Source organism: Pseudomyrmex gracilis, unplaced genomic scaffold, assembly GCF_002006095.1.
Source record: "Pseudomyrmex gracilis isolate BER0280 unplaced genomic scaffold, ASM200609v1 scaffold_50, whole genome shotgun sequence".
NCBI lineage: Eukaryota > Metazoa > Arthropoda > Insecta > Hymenoptera > Formicidae > Pseudomyrmex > Pseudomyrmex gracilis.
In genome coordinates, this window is record NW_018020634.1 from 659,624 (window position 1) to 676,153 (window position 16,530).

The window sequence follows — 16,530 nt, forward strand, 5'->3', positions numbered from 1 at the left end:
AAGCTGGCTTCTCAAGGTTCTTGGAACTTGTAGCGCCGGTAGAGTTACGAAAGTGATGCTGCACGAGTTTACTCACAAATATATTATTAATATTATTATTTAATATAAATATTTTATCGCGATTTCTCTTCTGCTTAATTTAGCTTCCAAATTTTGTGATATTTTAATAATATTAAAATATTTCATTCACACAGACAATTGAAATATCTTATTTAATTATTTAATTATTATAATTTTATGGAAGAAAATTAACAATTACATAAGATAAAAGTAACACACCATTTATTTCATATGCAATCAAAGAGCACATCAGTCTTACTTATAAAACTTATACTAGTAATTCAATATTTTTATTTTGCAATATACCGCATGAGATTTTTTAATCTATGTATTGTATGACCTCTAAAAAAATATGAAAAAGTGTTACCCTCCACCGTAAAATCCCATTTATGACAATGAAATAAATATTTCCTGTGAAATACATATATATGGTGTGTGTGTGTGTGTGTGTGTGTGTGTTTCTTGCATATTATAATGAAATTGCGAGGAATTGTTTCCATAATCATCTACGAGAATACCGTTTCTTCAGGGGTTCTATGTTTATCTACACTAAAATCTCTTAGAGAGGATACTCTATGAAACCTGTGTTACTAAATCGCAAATAAAATTTAAGAAGAACAATGGACACATTCATAAAAAAATGTTCGATGATTATCTTTTCGACACTGACGTTTTCAAGAAATTATAAACTTTTCTTTAATCACAGAAGATTATACAATTCAAAAATCATGATTTTTTTTATGAACGCGGCCACAATATTATTATGATAGTACAAAAAATTAAAGCTAACCCAATAAAATTCGATTTTCGACTTCGAAAAAATTCCTAAGTACGTGTACCTAAGGTTTCCGTACGTAAAAAATTAAAAGTAAACTTTATCAAAAGAATTTAATGCTATTTTCCGTGATAGTAAGAGTCGTAATGAGGATTATGAGGCCAAGTGATTCCTGGACCAGTCTTGTCATTATCATAAACGTATTTGATCTTCGGGTTGTCCGATCCGAAGAGATTTTGCCGAATCATGCCGAACATGGCTGATGCGAGAGCCATGTTGCTGATCATCCCGGCCATGGTGGCAGCCGCTCTCGCATGAGCCAGGGCCATTTGAATGAGGAAGGTTATAATGAAACCAATTCCAGGCATCATATTACTCATCTTCGTCTTCAACGCTTTTCCGAGATGCACCATCTCGCTCGTGATTTTTCTGGATGTGATATCCTCTTGCAAACGTGGCAAATAGATCCTCAATTCCGAGCGTTTGCTCTTCTTAGAAGACGATTCGGTGTCGTTCATCTTAATTTCGTTATCCGGATCTTCGATCTTTTTAATAGAAATGCCTTTCACGAGCATGTCCGAGTATTTATCCAACAGAGATCTGAATTCATTCTTCGCGCGATGTTCTCTTTCGCGTTCCTGATGACTCTCTACAGACTCTTTCTCAAGATCATAAATCACCTGCGTCTTCAAGGGTATTACTTTCAATTCTTCTGTGCTCTGCTCCTTCGCGTGGTTTTCGGTTATTTTCTTTAGATTTTCCTCGGTAAAAACTTTAAATCTACTCACAAATTTCTTATTCAACCGGCTCCCGAAGAGTACGCTGAAAGCGTTGTACGCATCTTCCACGTTGAAATATTTTGTGACGTCACCTTCAGCGAAATCTGTCGCGTTGGCTTTTATTTTATCTAGAAACATGGTGATTATCTGCTCGTCGTTCATTGATCGTTTAATTTCTGCGTTCTCGTCGCTCTCTTTTAGAAACTGAAAGTCCGTTTCCTGTGTATCATCTAGACTTCTTTCTCTCTTCTCCTTTTCTTTCTTAAGTTTCTCATTGTCCGGTCGCTGATCCAAAACTTCTTCCATGATATCGCTGATGATCGTCAGAATACTCGGCAAGTTTTTGTTGTCCTTGATTTTCGTAGCTCTGCCTTCGCGATACTCGCCGAGGCTGACGCCCACCTCGCCGTTCCCGTAGCCTCTGATCTTCAGAATACCGAAGTCTGCCTGAAATTTATCCTCCATTAGCTTCTGATACCAATCTAAAAAGAGATGTTCAACAGACTCCTTTCTCGTCAGCAGTTCCTTCTCGAAATCGCTCGTTGACATGCCGAAGTAATGCTGCACTTCGGCTTCTGTCGATCTTCCGAGGATACCGAGACTAGAGATGGACGCAGACGATAAATCGATCAACGACGGTACGTTGTTGATGATCAGAGGCCAGATGAAAATACCCATGCATTTGATAAAGCTCAAACTGAGTAGACAGTTGATTACTTGCGACAGAAAACCTCGAGTTGTGACGCGCTCGTCCAAATCTTCCACCAGCTTTAATATCTCGTACTGATCGGCGGTCAGAGAGTTTTTAACTGTAGAATTTAATGTATCTACAAAATATTCTTTCGAATTCTCCGCTGGCCTCTTCTCCAATGGCTTCTTTAACTTGGAAATATTGACTAAAAGCTGAAGAAACTCGGTTTCCGTGATGTTTGGAAACATTGTGCCTGTTATCGTTTTCGAAGCCCGTTCGATTTCATCATTCGTCTCGTAGTAAGAATTCAATAACTCTTCCTTGGTGCTTCTTCGTCTTCTTTTGTGTGCTCTCAACGATGAATCCGAGGGACTGGGCTTCGGCGATGGACCTTGTTTTCGTTCAATGTCAGACAACTGAACTTTCTCCTTGGAAATATCTATGAAGATGTTCGTTGGTTGTCCAAGGTATCCGGGGACGATATGCGGTGTTCCTTTTTCTGAAAAAATGAAACATTCGATATCAATAAATTAAATATCAAAAAGAAAATATTAGTCTGGGTTTAACGGGAAAGACTAATTCACCTACTGACGGAGTGTTCGCAGCTCTCGATACTCCATTTATCTGATTCGTCTCTGTGTGCGCGACTCTGGACTGAACCGACTCTTGTTGCGATTCCTTCGATATAAGAGGTTTCAGCTGCTGCGGTGCGGTCGACAAAATGCTGAATTGTGGCTGATAACCACCGAAACCAGGAAATCCGATGGAAGGGAATTGAGGAATAGAAGGTTGGAATGGAAATTGACCCGGGATCGTGATTTGAGGAGGCGAGGGTATTGGAAAAGAAGGTATATTGGAACCGTCAGCAAAAGGATTTGTAATTATAGGTCCTGCAAATTCGGAGCCGGGAATCTGACTTATGCCGGGAATTTGACCTCCACCAGAAATTTGACTGATAATATCAGAAATCTGACTAGCACCGGGAAATTGACCGCCACTAGGAATCTGGCCGATACCGGGAAATTGACCGACACCAGGAAATTGACCGACACCAGGAATTTGACTGATACCAGGAAATTGACCGCCACTAGGACTCTGACCGCCGCCAGGCAACTGGCCCGCTATGTCGTCGAAGGTAGGCACACTCGGAAAGAATTGTCTCAAAGTCGGCCAGCTGATATGTTGAGTGCAAGTAATAAAGTTGTTGCTTCTCATACATTCGAGCATGTTGGTTACATATGCGCGACGTATCGTGTCTGGTATCGCTTTTTCCGTTAATTTGACGATACTCATTTCTCGAGCTGAGAGAAGAGAACTTATCGCGGGATTATTCACGTCAAGATATGAGTTCTCCACACGCAGCGTCGGATCTTTGTTCGGTAAATTCTTCAGCACATCTTCTATTTTTTCCTCGATAATTTCCACGGCAGTCTTTAATGTATTTTCGGCCTTTTCGTTGGACGTTTGATTCTCCGGATAGGCGTTGCGCAATAAAATGGACGCTAAATCAATTTTCATTCTCGGCGTACTCTGGTAGCTTCCGAAATTTGGAAAATTCGGCAGTCTCGGGAAGAATTGAGCGATGGTCGGCCAAGCTATGTCTCTGGTACACTCGAGAAACATGGTTTCACGAACGCAAGTGACCATTCTCTCCACGAATACTGGCCTCACTGATTCCGGTAGCAAACTCTCGGCGATCTGAACAATGTTAGCTTGCTGTTCCGTAAAGTATCTCATAATTTCTGGCGATCTGGAGATAATCATGGTGTTTAGAACACCACTCGGTGCGGCGTGCTGCACCGCTTTAAGGATGTTCAAAATCACACCTTCCGGATGTTCCGTGAAGATAGGAAAGAATCTTGTATCAGTGATTGTAACAGTAGCGTCGCCATGCTGACCGATTTTAACGTTGGTTTCCGAGAATGGCGACGGATCGGTTAGATTTTGAACCACCGCGGGCTTGCTGTTGCTCGACAAAGGATTCGTTCCGAAATTAGGAAAACTGGGCAGCCTCGAATAATATTCCGAGAGAGCCGGCCACAACACGTCTCTCGAGCACGTCAAAAAGTTATTATTGAGAACACACTGTAACATTCGATTGACGAATGCGGGACGACGAGCGTCGGGCAGTAGATTTTCCGCTATTTTAACAATATTTGTCTGTCGATCGTTAAGCAAATCGCTGAATTCTTGCTTTTTAGAGTTCGAGATAACCTGATTCTCTTGTACGTTCGGCACGGACAAATGTATCGATCTGAGAATGTTAAGTATCACCGACTCGGGATGTTCGGTAAATATCGGCACGAATGACGTTCCGGTCACGCTGATGACAGGACCGTTGTTCTGCGGAAATTTCGTCCTGGAGATAATTTTTACGTTGGGATTCGCGGCATTTTCATTTATCGCGTTTGTCTTGTCTTTTGTCTGATCTTTAGCAGGTTGTTGGGACGAGCTCGTATTTTGCAGCAACGTCTGCTGCGACGTCTCTTCCGGTTTCGGAGATTCTGGATCAGATGGCAAAGTGGGAAATTCAGGGAAGTTAGGAACGTAGAGCGCAACCGTGGGCCAAATAATATATCTGGTGCAATTGTAAAAGTCGTTATTAGCTCGAAGACAAGATAGAACCTGAGTAACGAGAGGAGCTCGAGCTTCAAACGGCACAAGACTCTCCGCTAGTTTGAGTATGTTAAGTTGCCTCTCAGTGATCGGCGTGAGAACTATTATGTTTTCGTTGCCAATCAGTGAATTTTCCGATTTCGCTCTCAGAGAATTGCGCGCGTTCATTAAAATCTCCGTGATCTTGTTTTCTAACTCGCCGGACGTCTTGGAAGAAGGCTCACTCTGACGAAACAATATCGCGGGGATTCGACTAGACGATTTTTCCGAGGAGGCACCACCACCGGATTCCGATTCGGCTGCCGGTGATGCGCTTCCTCCGCCACCGAAACTCGGTATAAACGAGAATACATCGGGTAATTGAAATGGAAATTGCGGCAAGATGTCGGAGAACTGCCAGTTGGATAACTGCCAGTCGGATAAATTCGGTAACCAATCGGTAATATTCGGCACGGAGGGAAAGAACTGTCGGATTGTCGGCCAGGTCGAATATCTGATACAAGTCAGATAATTAAGATCCTGGATGCATTTGACGGTTTTCTGAACGAATTCCGAACGGTACTGAACTGGAAGAAATTGTTCGGCCATGTGAATAGACAGCAATTGTTCCGGAGGGAGCAGAGCAACGTAGGAATCGGTGTTGTAAGTGACGGACGGAGGTGGTACTTTCGCGTGCTCCCGCAGAGTGTTCTGAAGAATGTCCACGATCACCGCCTCCGGCCTTCGCATTCTCGTGGCGTCCGCGTCCACGACTTCTGGAAGCTCGCCTGAGGATCCGACGTAACTGGGAAAGGGAACGATCGGATACTGCGGATAAAATTGTATCGTCGGATACCAGCTCTGATAATCCGGAAATGGCGGAAGCGACGGATAATGCTGCTTGATCGTCGGCCAGGCGAAGTACTTGACGCAACTGAAGTATTCGAATCTGCGCACGCACGAGAACATTCTGTCGGAATAATCGCGCCGCGCATCACCCGGCAGAAGCTTCTCGGCCATCTGGAGAATTTGAATCTGGCCGATCGTGAGGAGCCCTTTCAGAGTTTCGTTCTTCGGGTCGATGAACGTCGGCGTCTGATCGTAGCTGGTTTTCGTCTCCAGAGCGTTTCTCAGGATGTTGAAAACGACGGATTCCGGTGTCAGCAGCTTCGCACGATGCACATTGCCGTCGAATCTCGCGGACTTTGCTCTGTTACCCTGAAACAAGTCGATCAGGTTTATCTCAACTGGTAGATTGTTCAACGAATCTCTGACCGGCTGCGGAAGATTGTCGAGCACGACAGGCCAGACGAAGATGCGCAAGCAGTTCAGAACATTGAGACTGCGAATGCAATCCGACATGTTCGATATGAAGGACTGTCGCTGCTTCGTTTCCACCAATTGCTCGGCGCACTTTATAATTTCCATTTGCTCCTTGCTCAATTCAGTTGCGTTCAGACCGGCTGAGTACGTCTCATTCGAAGGTTTCGCCCGCGTTTGCGCGATAGTTTTCATCGTTTCCAACAACTGAATCTCAGTGAATTTCGGAATGTCAGGAAGCACCTCGATCGCTTGTTCTCTTACGTACTGAAGGAACGTTCTGTTTTTGATTTGTTCCTGAAGCAGGGCGGCTTGATTCTTCCACTTTTGAAGGCGATTGGGAACCCCCTCTGTCGCCGGTTGATCGAGATTCTCACTCAGAGTCAAAGCGTCGTTCGCGTTGCTGCTGCGTAAATTGCGCAATTTCTTGTCTGTTACGTCAACTATGTCAATGTCCATCGACTTTTCCGACTGTTTCACGCCGCTCTCGACCGATTCGAGAGCATCATCTCGTATAGATATCAATTTCTTTATCTGACCGTCCACGATCGATTCTTGCTCGCGACCGGGCAAACTTCCCTCTTCTGCGTTCAGATAAATAGTCGAACTCTTGGACTTGGACTTACCTGAAGTTAAGTGTCTGTTTTCTCTGTTCAGATTTTCATCTTCGATTTCTTCAGCTTTCGGTGCATCGTTTGCGACATGTTCCTCCTGATTCCTTTCACTTTCAGTCTTATCGGCAAGCTTCAAGCTTCGCAGATCATTGCGCACCTCTTCAGTATTCTCGATTCGTGACTCGTCCGAGTAATGTTCCTCTAATTTCTCAACTTGTCCCGTCTCTTCTTTGTGTAAATCTGCTTCGTCCAGATTCGCGGTCTTCTTCAGGTTTTCTGAAACATCGGAAGGCACCTCTGCGTCCTTTTTTCTTTCTGATATTGTCTCACCTTCGTTTACGGGATTTATATCGGTAACAATCACTCGCCTTTCCTTGTTGCTGTCATCTTTTTGAGAAGCCGAAATATCTTCCGTGATATCCAATACTTTTCGTTGTCCCAAGTCCTTGATGTCGTCCGACTCGACTTGAGCGTCGAATCGTCGAATGCCCTCGTCCTTCTGCACTTTACCCGCGATTACGTCCCGCCCGAGACCGCTCTCTTGCAACACGGATTTACCGAAAAGCGTCACGTCGTTTCTTCGTCTCTTTTTCGCCACACTGCCTTCGTCGGCTTCGACCTGGATTTTCTCGGAATCGTCAATGGATATCTCTTTTACGGGAATCTTTCTTCCGTCGTCTTCGTTGTATTCTTCCTCCGTCAAACTTCGCGCTCGGTTCGCGTTTTCCGTCTCTTTGTTTACGCCGTCGGAATTGGTGTCACTCACCTCCACCGGTTCCGAAATCTTGCCGTGCACTTGATCGGCCGCAACACCATCGTCATCGTGAGGCACACTACGCGCTCGCGCGTCGTGAAGGACGCAGAGCAGAAGGAAGAAGCAGAGAACTGTACGAGACACGAGTCGATGGATGCTCGTGATCGACCGTGGGCGTCGAGAGTTGAGTGCTCTCATGGTCGCGGTCGAGAGGCGAATGTCTCGGCCACTTCTGAGCCGGTCTATGGTCAGCTATGGCACACGCATGGTGATACACATACCATCGCCTAAAGCACGACACCGAGAGGAGGCTGCTCACGGACGAAGAAGCGAACCTGTAGATGAATAACAACCTGGCATTTCCATTTTTGCGGGTGCCCCTCTACGCGCTTCTTCGGGGTAGTAGTTGGTTCGAAGGGAAACGAGCTTCGGTTGTGGCGATGTGGCTGACCGGTTGTGTTTCCTGCGCGGAAATGACAATCAAAGTTGTCTGATCCGAACACTGCAATTTTGTGCGCGGTGTAAATAAATCTTATCGTTTTTTTTTTTTTTTTTTTTTTTTTCAATTTTAACGTGTCCGGTAAACGGTAGTTTTTTTTTTGGATCTTCCGAGAAAGTCCGTTTATTTCAGATCGTTTAACAATTACAAGTGACGTGAGTATAAAAACATGTTTCTCGCAATATATGTGTAAGAAAAAGAGAACGAAGAAATTATACAAGTATACACCATGTATGTGACTACCTGCTCGGCATGCGCATTTTTAGAGCGCGAAGATCGTACGCGCTTACAGGCATACGAAAAGACTGAATTCACTATCTCTGGAATACCACTTAAAAAAAAAAAAAACCCCAATATGTAATGGAAAGATATGTAAGTTAAAAAAAATCTCAAAACTTCGTGCACTTTAATTAATTCACAGTTTTAAAATCAAACGAGCAACTTAACCGGACCCAGAATATAATTCCAGCGAATATAATTCTAAAATAAATTAAAACACATCTAAAGAAAGTAAAAAGAACGAAAGTTAATCCGGTACGAATGCGGTATAAATACGGATCAGACCGGGTTTCAGGTTCATGTTTAATACAGAGCTTCTACACTCGCGCGCGCTCCCCGCTCGCCTTTGTAAAGGGTTGAATTTTTAGTCCTTGAAGGAATCGAGACTCGACGGAACGATCACACGAAGAAGGGGGGAAGAACTCCCCTTAGAGTCGAGATGGCCGCGGAGAGAAGAGCGACGGATTTTTACAGCGGAACTTATTTTCCAAGATAGTCTCTCTCTCTCGTTCGGCGCGATGCTCCTTACTTCTTCCCTCTCACCTCTCTCGTCCGTACTGGATTCACTGCGCAAAGACGATGCAATAAACCTGTACTGCTTTTCTTGCCTCACTGTCTGCCTTTACTTACGGTGCGTTCACAACGTTCAAAGCGATTTATTATTACTTCGTCATTACATCATTTCAAACAGTTTTCATTCTCATTAACAATTTTCCCGCCAAGCCTATAATTTTCTGTCGCTTTGCTTCATCTCCAAAATCTACATCTCGTCTCAAATTGCGAAATAATTCAAACGCAATTGCAATTTTTCGTGACAATTTTAGCGTTTTTATTTTCAATGATTGTTTGTAGGTGCTAACAGCCGCGACAAAATAACAAAAACAGCTATGAGAAAGGTGATTTATATCGACTAAAGTATTAGGCGTATCGAGGCAAGCCACAACGAGACGATCAACGACCATGACTCTGAGCTACTTACCGTGGAATCGTTAATGAATCTTACCACGCATTATGTTCCTCCTAATATCTCGTTATGAGGTCAGCAAACAGTTGTTAAGTCGAAGACATTATTGCAATGCGTCATTTAATGACGGACATTAGACATCTTGTAGCTGTTTGCAGCAATGTTGCACACGTAAGTGCTCGTTAACGTTGCGCGTCTAGGAATTTGCGCGGTAACACTACGAAGCACCGAGAAAAGTGACGTTTATTAAGACAAAGAAACGCGCGCGTGTATCCGTTTATTATTTAATAACAAAACGTAAGATATTTGGAAGTTGCGAAGCATTGGGGAGACGTCTTCGGAAAATTGCAGTGCGATGTGCATTCCTACTAAATACACTCTTGGCACTCAGCCACTCCTTTTCAAGGTAATGGCGATGCGTGAACGGTCGTTGCACGATGACCATGACAGTGACGTAAAAAGTGAAAGACGTTGGTAAAACATTACTTAAAAAATTCCCTTGTTGAGAGAATATATTATTTACAAACTTTAGTCAAAAAAGCAGATGTAAAAGAACGTTTTACATTAACAAATAATTGTCACACACATGCAAAAACTTATTAAAATAATTTTAAATCAACGAATATAAATGCGTTACGTAATTTTATTATACAAGTATAATATAACGTGTATGCATGCATTAAAAAATGTGTTGAGAGATGCTTTCTAACATTACGCATACAGGTCGACGTTCTCCTCATTTTTTTAAGTCCGGCTCGTAAAATCGGCGCCGAAGAGGAATTCGAAAGAGATGCGCAGAAAGTCAATGCGCAGCGCGAGCGGGCGATTCTCTTTCGAGTTCGAACCGTTCGGTGCTCGTTAGAAGGAATCACACGGTTACTCGTGCGGGCGCGGATAGCACATATTTCGTGTAGTCCGGTTCAAGAGGTTCAAGGAGGCGATAAAAGGAAAAAGATCGGTCGAAAAAAAAAAAAAAATTAATCAGTGTCGATGAGGACGTCTGAGTGGTGGTAAACCGGTTTGAGAATGAAGACGATTGGTCGGATTCTATCTTACGTGTTATTGGCAGCTGCATTCGCAAAAAACGTACTTACAATAAGTACCGCGAATGTTAAATTTTTAAAAGTGCAGAGTGACGAAGTCGCACGAGATTCTAATGGCACGAGACTCGAATTAATTTCCGGACTATCGTTGAATTCTAACATCCTCGGAAATCATCGGAATGACTTGAATAACATGTTCCAAAACGAAGTGGATCAAGGTAAGATAGAATTTTATTTACACATTTATATCATCGTAAAGATATGCAAATTAGAAACGGTAGATTTAACAGTGTCGCGAAAAAGTATAATTTTCAATCTCAATTTGCATTTCTCAGATGTTAGTGTGTTATCAGAACAAAAATCGTGTAACTAAATATAAATACGATCTTGTGACATTAATTTAAGTTATATTTATTACATATACAGAGAAATCTCGCACTTTCGGACACAAGAGACTTCAATTAATGCTGATGCCAATGATGTACAAGATGGGAGTGATGATGACAATGTTAATGGTGTTGACAGCGATCTCAGTGAAGGGATTACTCATCGGTAAAAACCTTACTTTCGTGCGCATTGAAAAGTGTCACCCGCACAAATATGTAACGGTATTCTTGTTGTCTTGCGGATAGCACAGATTGCATACATGATTAGGTGCTGACCCATTTACCACATATAAATTTGGTGTGTTTACAATTTACAGTTTTAACTTTATCAAATTTTGTTTACTTGCTTAGCGCTTATCTACACACATTATACATTCTTCTACTATAGAAGAAAATTATTCAGAATTATTAAGAATTATTAAGAATATTCTTCTCCTATAGAATATATGAATAAATTCTTATTTATTTATTTAATATAATATATCGTGTTGTACTATAACAATTTTTTAAGTTTTGTTATTTTTTTATTGAGACATTATTAAATTTATTTTTTTACATAGTGCGAAGATACAAAAAGGATTTATTATTAAAAAGATTTTATAAGACATTCTTTATTACTTATTGTATTTTGAATTATTTGTTAAAAATTGTTTTAATTGTTTAAATTTTTTATTTACAGGAGTCATTCTGCTTGTGCTCAAACTCAGTACTTTCCTGGCGAAATTGCATTCCGGACATTCAGAACATTCATATCCGTCAGCGCAACCAATTCATGTGCACGTTCACAATAGTTTTCCACATCTTCACCCGTATCACGCCTGGGAAAGTATTCCAGCGAGCGGTCCCGGAGATGATGCTCACTACTATTACAAAGGATAAATTGCATATTATTAAGACCATATGCTTGATCGAGGATGTCTGCTGAAATGTCATAGCGAAAAAAAAGTTGGACGTCAATTCGATAAAAAAAGACCGATAATTCGTACGATTAACTGGACATCCTAGTTTTCTGTCTTTTGACTATATTTGGACGACGTTGTCGAAATTCGTGTTCTTATGAGAGATCGAATCTAAACATCGATATTTCCAGACTATTCGCTTTTGAAAAGTAACATTAGACTTATCAATTAATCAAATTGTTTGTTTCGTCGAACTTCATCGAGAAACGATAATTCATTCATTGTTTTGTGTGTTAGTAAGCACTACATTTTCGCGTATACCAAAGGAAAAAAACACGATACAATAGTAATAGAGTTGCTTCGTAATTTGTAATAATAATTAAAATCGTAGCAGCGATTATGAAGACATTCGTAAACTTTGTTTTCTAAGAAAATACGCGAGATCGAGAGTGACGTTTTTGTTAAAACGCGGTAAATGTATGATTATTTATCAAATAATTTGTGCGTGTTCTTTTATAGCGTGCTATTTATTACACGTGTGTGAACACGCACAATAAGCCTTCGAAAAATACGTAATCGATAGACACTGTTCTGCGCGCGTCGCAATAGCGCAATTTAGAAGATATTATTTTAAATAACTATCGAGATATATATAATGCTAATTCGATTTAGTGTGGTATCTGTGTTACAATGTAGAAACCAAATTTCGATTTTATACCAAAACGAAGATAGCATTTACACGTATAGGAATTACCTACATACCTCATGTTATCAATAAGAATATTCATAAGTTTTCTCTTATTGCATACCTGTTCGTTATGTTTCTCATGTAATGTATTATATATATTGCTATACGTTGAAATTACTTTATTTTTATTGTAAGGTACATATAATAATATATGAATAAGCATGTGTATATATTGTCTCAACAAACTCATGTACTTCCACTGATAAGAAAATTGCATGTTCTTTTACGATTATTATTTAAAAATTGCATAATAAAATTCGATTATAAAGTTATTTTAAAAAATAATATAATTAACTCAATTAAATTTTTTTTTACGGAAAGATATATGCACATGTTTATTCATATCTCCAGACTGGTTAAGATTGATGCCTCTTATCGAGTGGTCACTGTAGCGCATCACTGACCAAGTGTATCCACATTACGCTTACTCTAGTGTAAATAACGTTTCTGCAGACCCAGTTTCCCGACTTAGTGGGGTACCCGAAGAACAAAAAGGTAAAATATCTCTTCTGCGCCTCGCGTCACATCGGTGCAGTCTCCAGACGAATACGAGTAGAACGCGTTGGTTTGTGCGAATCGGATCGGGAAAAAATCGAGAAAACTTTCTTGGCATCTTCTCAGTACCTGTTTATCGGTGTTCATTTAATCAAGTGTGTAAGAATTACGCAAGACGTTAATGTGTGATTTTACAATTTATGATGTTTTACGGTAAAATAGTAATAGTTCGGCATAAATGTATGACACTTGTGAAAGTTAGGTGAATGTGGATCTGTAGCGTCGTAAGTAAGATTTGCTTTTACACACAGCGAGGATAATTACATTTTACATCTGAATTATATGCTACTGTCACACCATTGTTTATTACAATAAAGTTATTTAAATAAATCTTACGAAGTGAAAAAAAAATGTGAGAAATAAAGTAGTTTTGCGCATGTAAATTGTTAGTTTTTTGTGCAAATGACATTTGTTACGTGTGTTTCAGTCAGCTGTGTAAATTTGTTCTAAAATCGAGGACATGATCGGAGCAAAGTTAGTTGTTTGTAGCTTTGTTATTATTTGCCTGATATCTTCGAAATTGTTGATTCGAGCCGAAGAGAAGGTGAATAACAATACTCAAGTAGGGCTTAACAAGACCCGAGTCTTAAATATTTTTCCGGGAGTCTGGTTTTCCGTGACGGACAACAAAGTCGTTGTTCACATGACAATTTGCGATCTAATAAAGAAAGGTATATATTTATTTATTTATTTACTTTGCTTGTTCGCATTCTTCTTTCCGACAAACGCGTGTTTCGTTTCATCAGAGACGGAAGTTGAGGGTCGCAAGCAAGGCGAAGAGAAAAAGAATCCTTTGAAGAACATCGGATTCATGATGATGATGACGCCGTTCGTCATGCAGGTTTTTGATTTCTTTTAATTTCTTTTAATTATTATTAAAAAATAATACACATTCTAATTGTTAAATTGATTTTTCAGATACTGTCTCTGCCAGGCGCCATAGCGACTATTAAAATGTCACTTCTGAGGAGCATCATGGTGGCGCAGTTAGCAATAGCGATAATGATCTACAACTTGATTAAAAGTACAAGCAACCAAGAAGTAGTCGTGGTTCATCAACCGCAACATCACGCACATTATTATCACAAGGACAATTATTATTATCCCGAGGACGAGGAACACGAGTGGTTTGGTAGATAAAAACTGACAAGTGACAATAGTATTTTCTCGCAATTATTGAGACTGACCTCTTTACGAGAGTTCGAGTATCCAAAGCAACACCTTCAACTGCACGAAGGACATCTGTGATAGACAAAGATCGTCGACGCAGAATTATATTTATAAATTTATATTTTCACGAATTATTAAAATATTACAAAGTATGGAATTATTTTGTACATGTGTATATTTTCTAATGTTTTTTTTTTTACATACATTCCCAAAACACAACAATACACTTGAGAAAGAAGTGTAGTTTTCTACATTTGATGCACTTGTCCGCGTTTTACTTCGTATTGAGCGGTCGGTTGGTAGGTACGATTTCAAAATGTCGAGTGACCCACTTCGGGCCTCCACATAACGGCATTTTGGTCCAGATTCTCGCAGATGCGCAGACATGCCGGCTCGGGTTTTCTCTCTCGGTAAATTTGACATCGAAATCGAAATTCCTATTTCGCCGTTCTTTTCGTGCTCGATGAGAAACAACGTTCGCAAAAAAAAACCAGAAGCGCGGCGTCCTCACGCGTGAATGGGAAAGATGTTACACGTTAATTATTCTCTACATTGAACGTTTCGGCATCGAATCGAATCCTCGAGATTTCTATATTCGTCAAGCGTATACGTGCCAGAAACCCACCTTCCGCGAGCGAAAATCGTTAGTATGCCACGTGGACTGTCGTTTCTGTGTATCGACACCTCGCCATACAAATTAGATCGACATGCCGTTTTCTGGACTACAAAGTGCACGATGCACTTGTAGGCATCGAGAGACTTCGTTCACCGCAAAATGTTGCTTGGATCGCGTAAACAATCGCGTTAACGCGCTACGCGAAGGAATTCAAACTCTATCGCCGATTGTTTTAATGTTTTCGCCTTTGATGTTCCGCGATCGAATTTCTAATTACGGAAAAGTCGAAGATATTTGGCGATGATGTACACTAACGAAATGTTTTACAGCGCTTCGCTCAAAATTTAAGCGTGTATTTTGCTTTAGTCGCAAAATTCCCGATAGTCGATTTTTAGACATTCACGAAAGTATAAATTTTCTTCTCGCTTTGAGTCGAATCAGTTGTGATACCTGACACTTTCCGCATGTGCCTGTCCATCTACGTCAGTATTTTAATTACTAAGTAATGCGGAAGCTCTATCTTTATTATAATCAAAAAGTTGTAACGGTGCCACCACACATTGATTTCTAATTTCAAAAACGGTATTTGTGGCACATAAAAAAAAAAACTGAACAACATTTTCGAATCGACAGGATTATCGCCACGCGAGACGCAAGCGTGACTCTCATTTCGCGGCACTGTCCCATTTTCACGCGCGTTCACACAAAAAGTTCTCTCCGACAAGAGGGAGACATCTAATGCGCGTTTATTTACTCATGCCAGTCATAACATTGTTTGAAAAGATATCTTTCAATCGCAGGTAATCAAACATAACAAGAATTTACTGCCTGCATTAGGTGTGAGCTTTTCACACAATGGGGTTTTAAATTATACGGAGATTCTGTTGACATTACTCACCGGCGAGACGTTCTATTGGTTGACCTATGTGCATCGAACGTGCATTAATTTATTATAATCTCACATCGCTTGCACTCTCACGAGTGATCGTTTCTCAACAAGGATCCGTCCGCGGGGTCCGGGTGTGAGAAAATAAAACGAAAGGTCATCTAATAGATACGAGATTGTCGTGACGTTAAATGTCTTCTCATTTTACGCTCGTTAACACAGTCGGAAAAAAGATCATTATTCAATCTCTTGAACGTCCACGTTAATAGGAATTTTAATCGATCGCGCGCAACAAAATTTTATAATCACTTTCATTTCGCAGCATTCATTTCGCTGATTGACTCCTGAATTATTTCCTCTATATTTTAAATTGTGACAAAGTAAGATCGAGAGAGTAAATAATAAAAACAATTTTGAGACAGTTCGTCGTATATGTAGAGAAAATTAAAAACGTAACTAAAGTCATGTGACAGGAAAGAGTAGAAAAACAACACGTGAAAATAACGTGACTGTAATTTATATTATATATAACATTAAAAAATACATATTATACATATAATTTATTATATATTTATAATATTATACTTTATATTGTATTATATGTATTATATACATACTACAGAGTAATGTCACTGACCTCGGCCGCGCGGCCTTGGTGGGGGCGGGTCACTGACCGCGGTCGCGCGACCGCGGCGGGGTCAATGACCTCGGTCGCGTGACTGCGGTGGAGTCACTGACCTCGGCCGCGCGGCCTTGGTGGGGGCGGGTCACTGACCTCGGTCGCGCGACTGCGGTGGAGTCACTGACCTCGGCCGCGCGACCGTGGCGATGTTACTGACTTCGATCACGTGATTACGGTATATATATATATATATATATATATATATATATATATAT

At 40.7% G+C, this 16,530-nt stretch overlaps 3 protein-coding genes across 3 annotated transcripts; 2 read left to right on the forward strand and 1 right to left on the reverse strand.

The window, feature by feature from the left end:
- Positions 1–265: 265 nt before the first annotated feature.
- On the reverse strand, positions 266–7,858 carry LOC109853515. The gene is made up of 2 exons (XM_020425726.1): positions 2,890–7,858; positions 266–2,804 (listed from the first exon to the last, which is right to left on the reverse strand). Exons 1-2 carry the CDS (start codon positions 7,784–7,786, stop codon positions 955–957), a joined length of 6,747 nt encoding a protein of 2,248 aa, XP_020281315.1. The 5' UTR covers positions 7,787–7,858; the 3' UTR covers positions 266–954.
- Positions 7,859–9,996: 2,138 nt separating this feature from the next.
- LOC109853551 lies at positions 9,997–12,631 on the forward strand. Its single transcript, XM_020425777.1, has 3 exons — positions 9,997–10,591; positions 10,800–10,925; positions 11,439–12,631. The coding sequence occupies exons 1-3, from the start codon at positions 10,357–10,359 to the stop codon at positions 11,636–11,638; spliced, it is 561 nt and encodes a 186-aa protein (XP_020281366.1). The 5' UTR covers positions 9,997–10,356; the 3' UTR covers positions 11,639–12,631.
- A 53-nt stretch (positions 12,632–12,684) lies between these two features.
- LOC109853552 lies at positions 12,685–14,274 on the forward strand. The gene is made up of 4 exons (XM_020425778.1): positions 12,685–13,185; positions 13,389–13,632; positions 13,708–13,802; positions 13,880–14,274. The coding sequence occupies exons 2-4, from the start codon at positions 13,422–13,424 to the stop codon at positions 14,099–14,101; spliced, it is 528 nt and encodes a 175-aa protein (XP_020281367.1). The 5' UTR covers positions 12,685–13,185; positions 13,389–13,421; the 3' UTR covers positions 14,102–14,274.
- Positions 14,275–16,530: the final 2,256 nt, after the last annotated feature.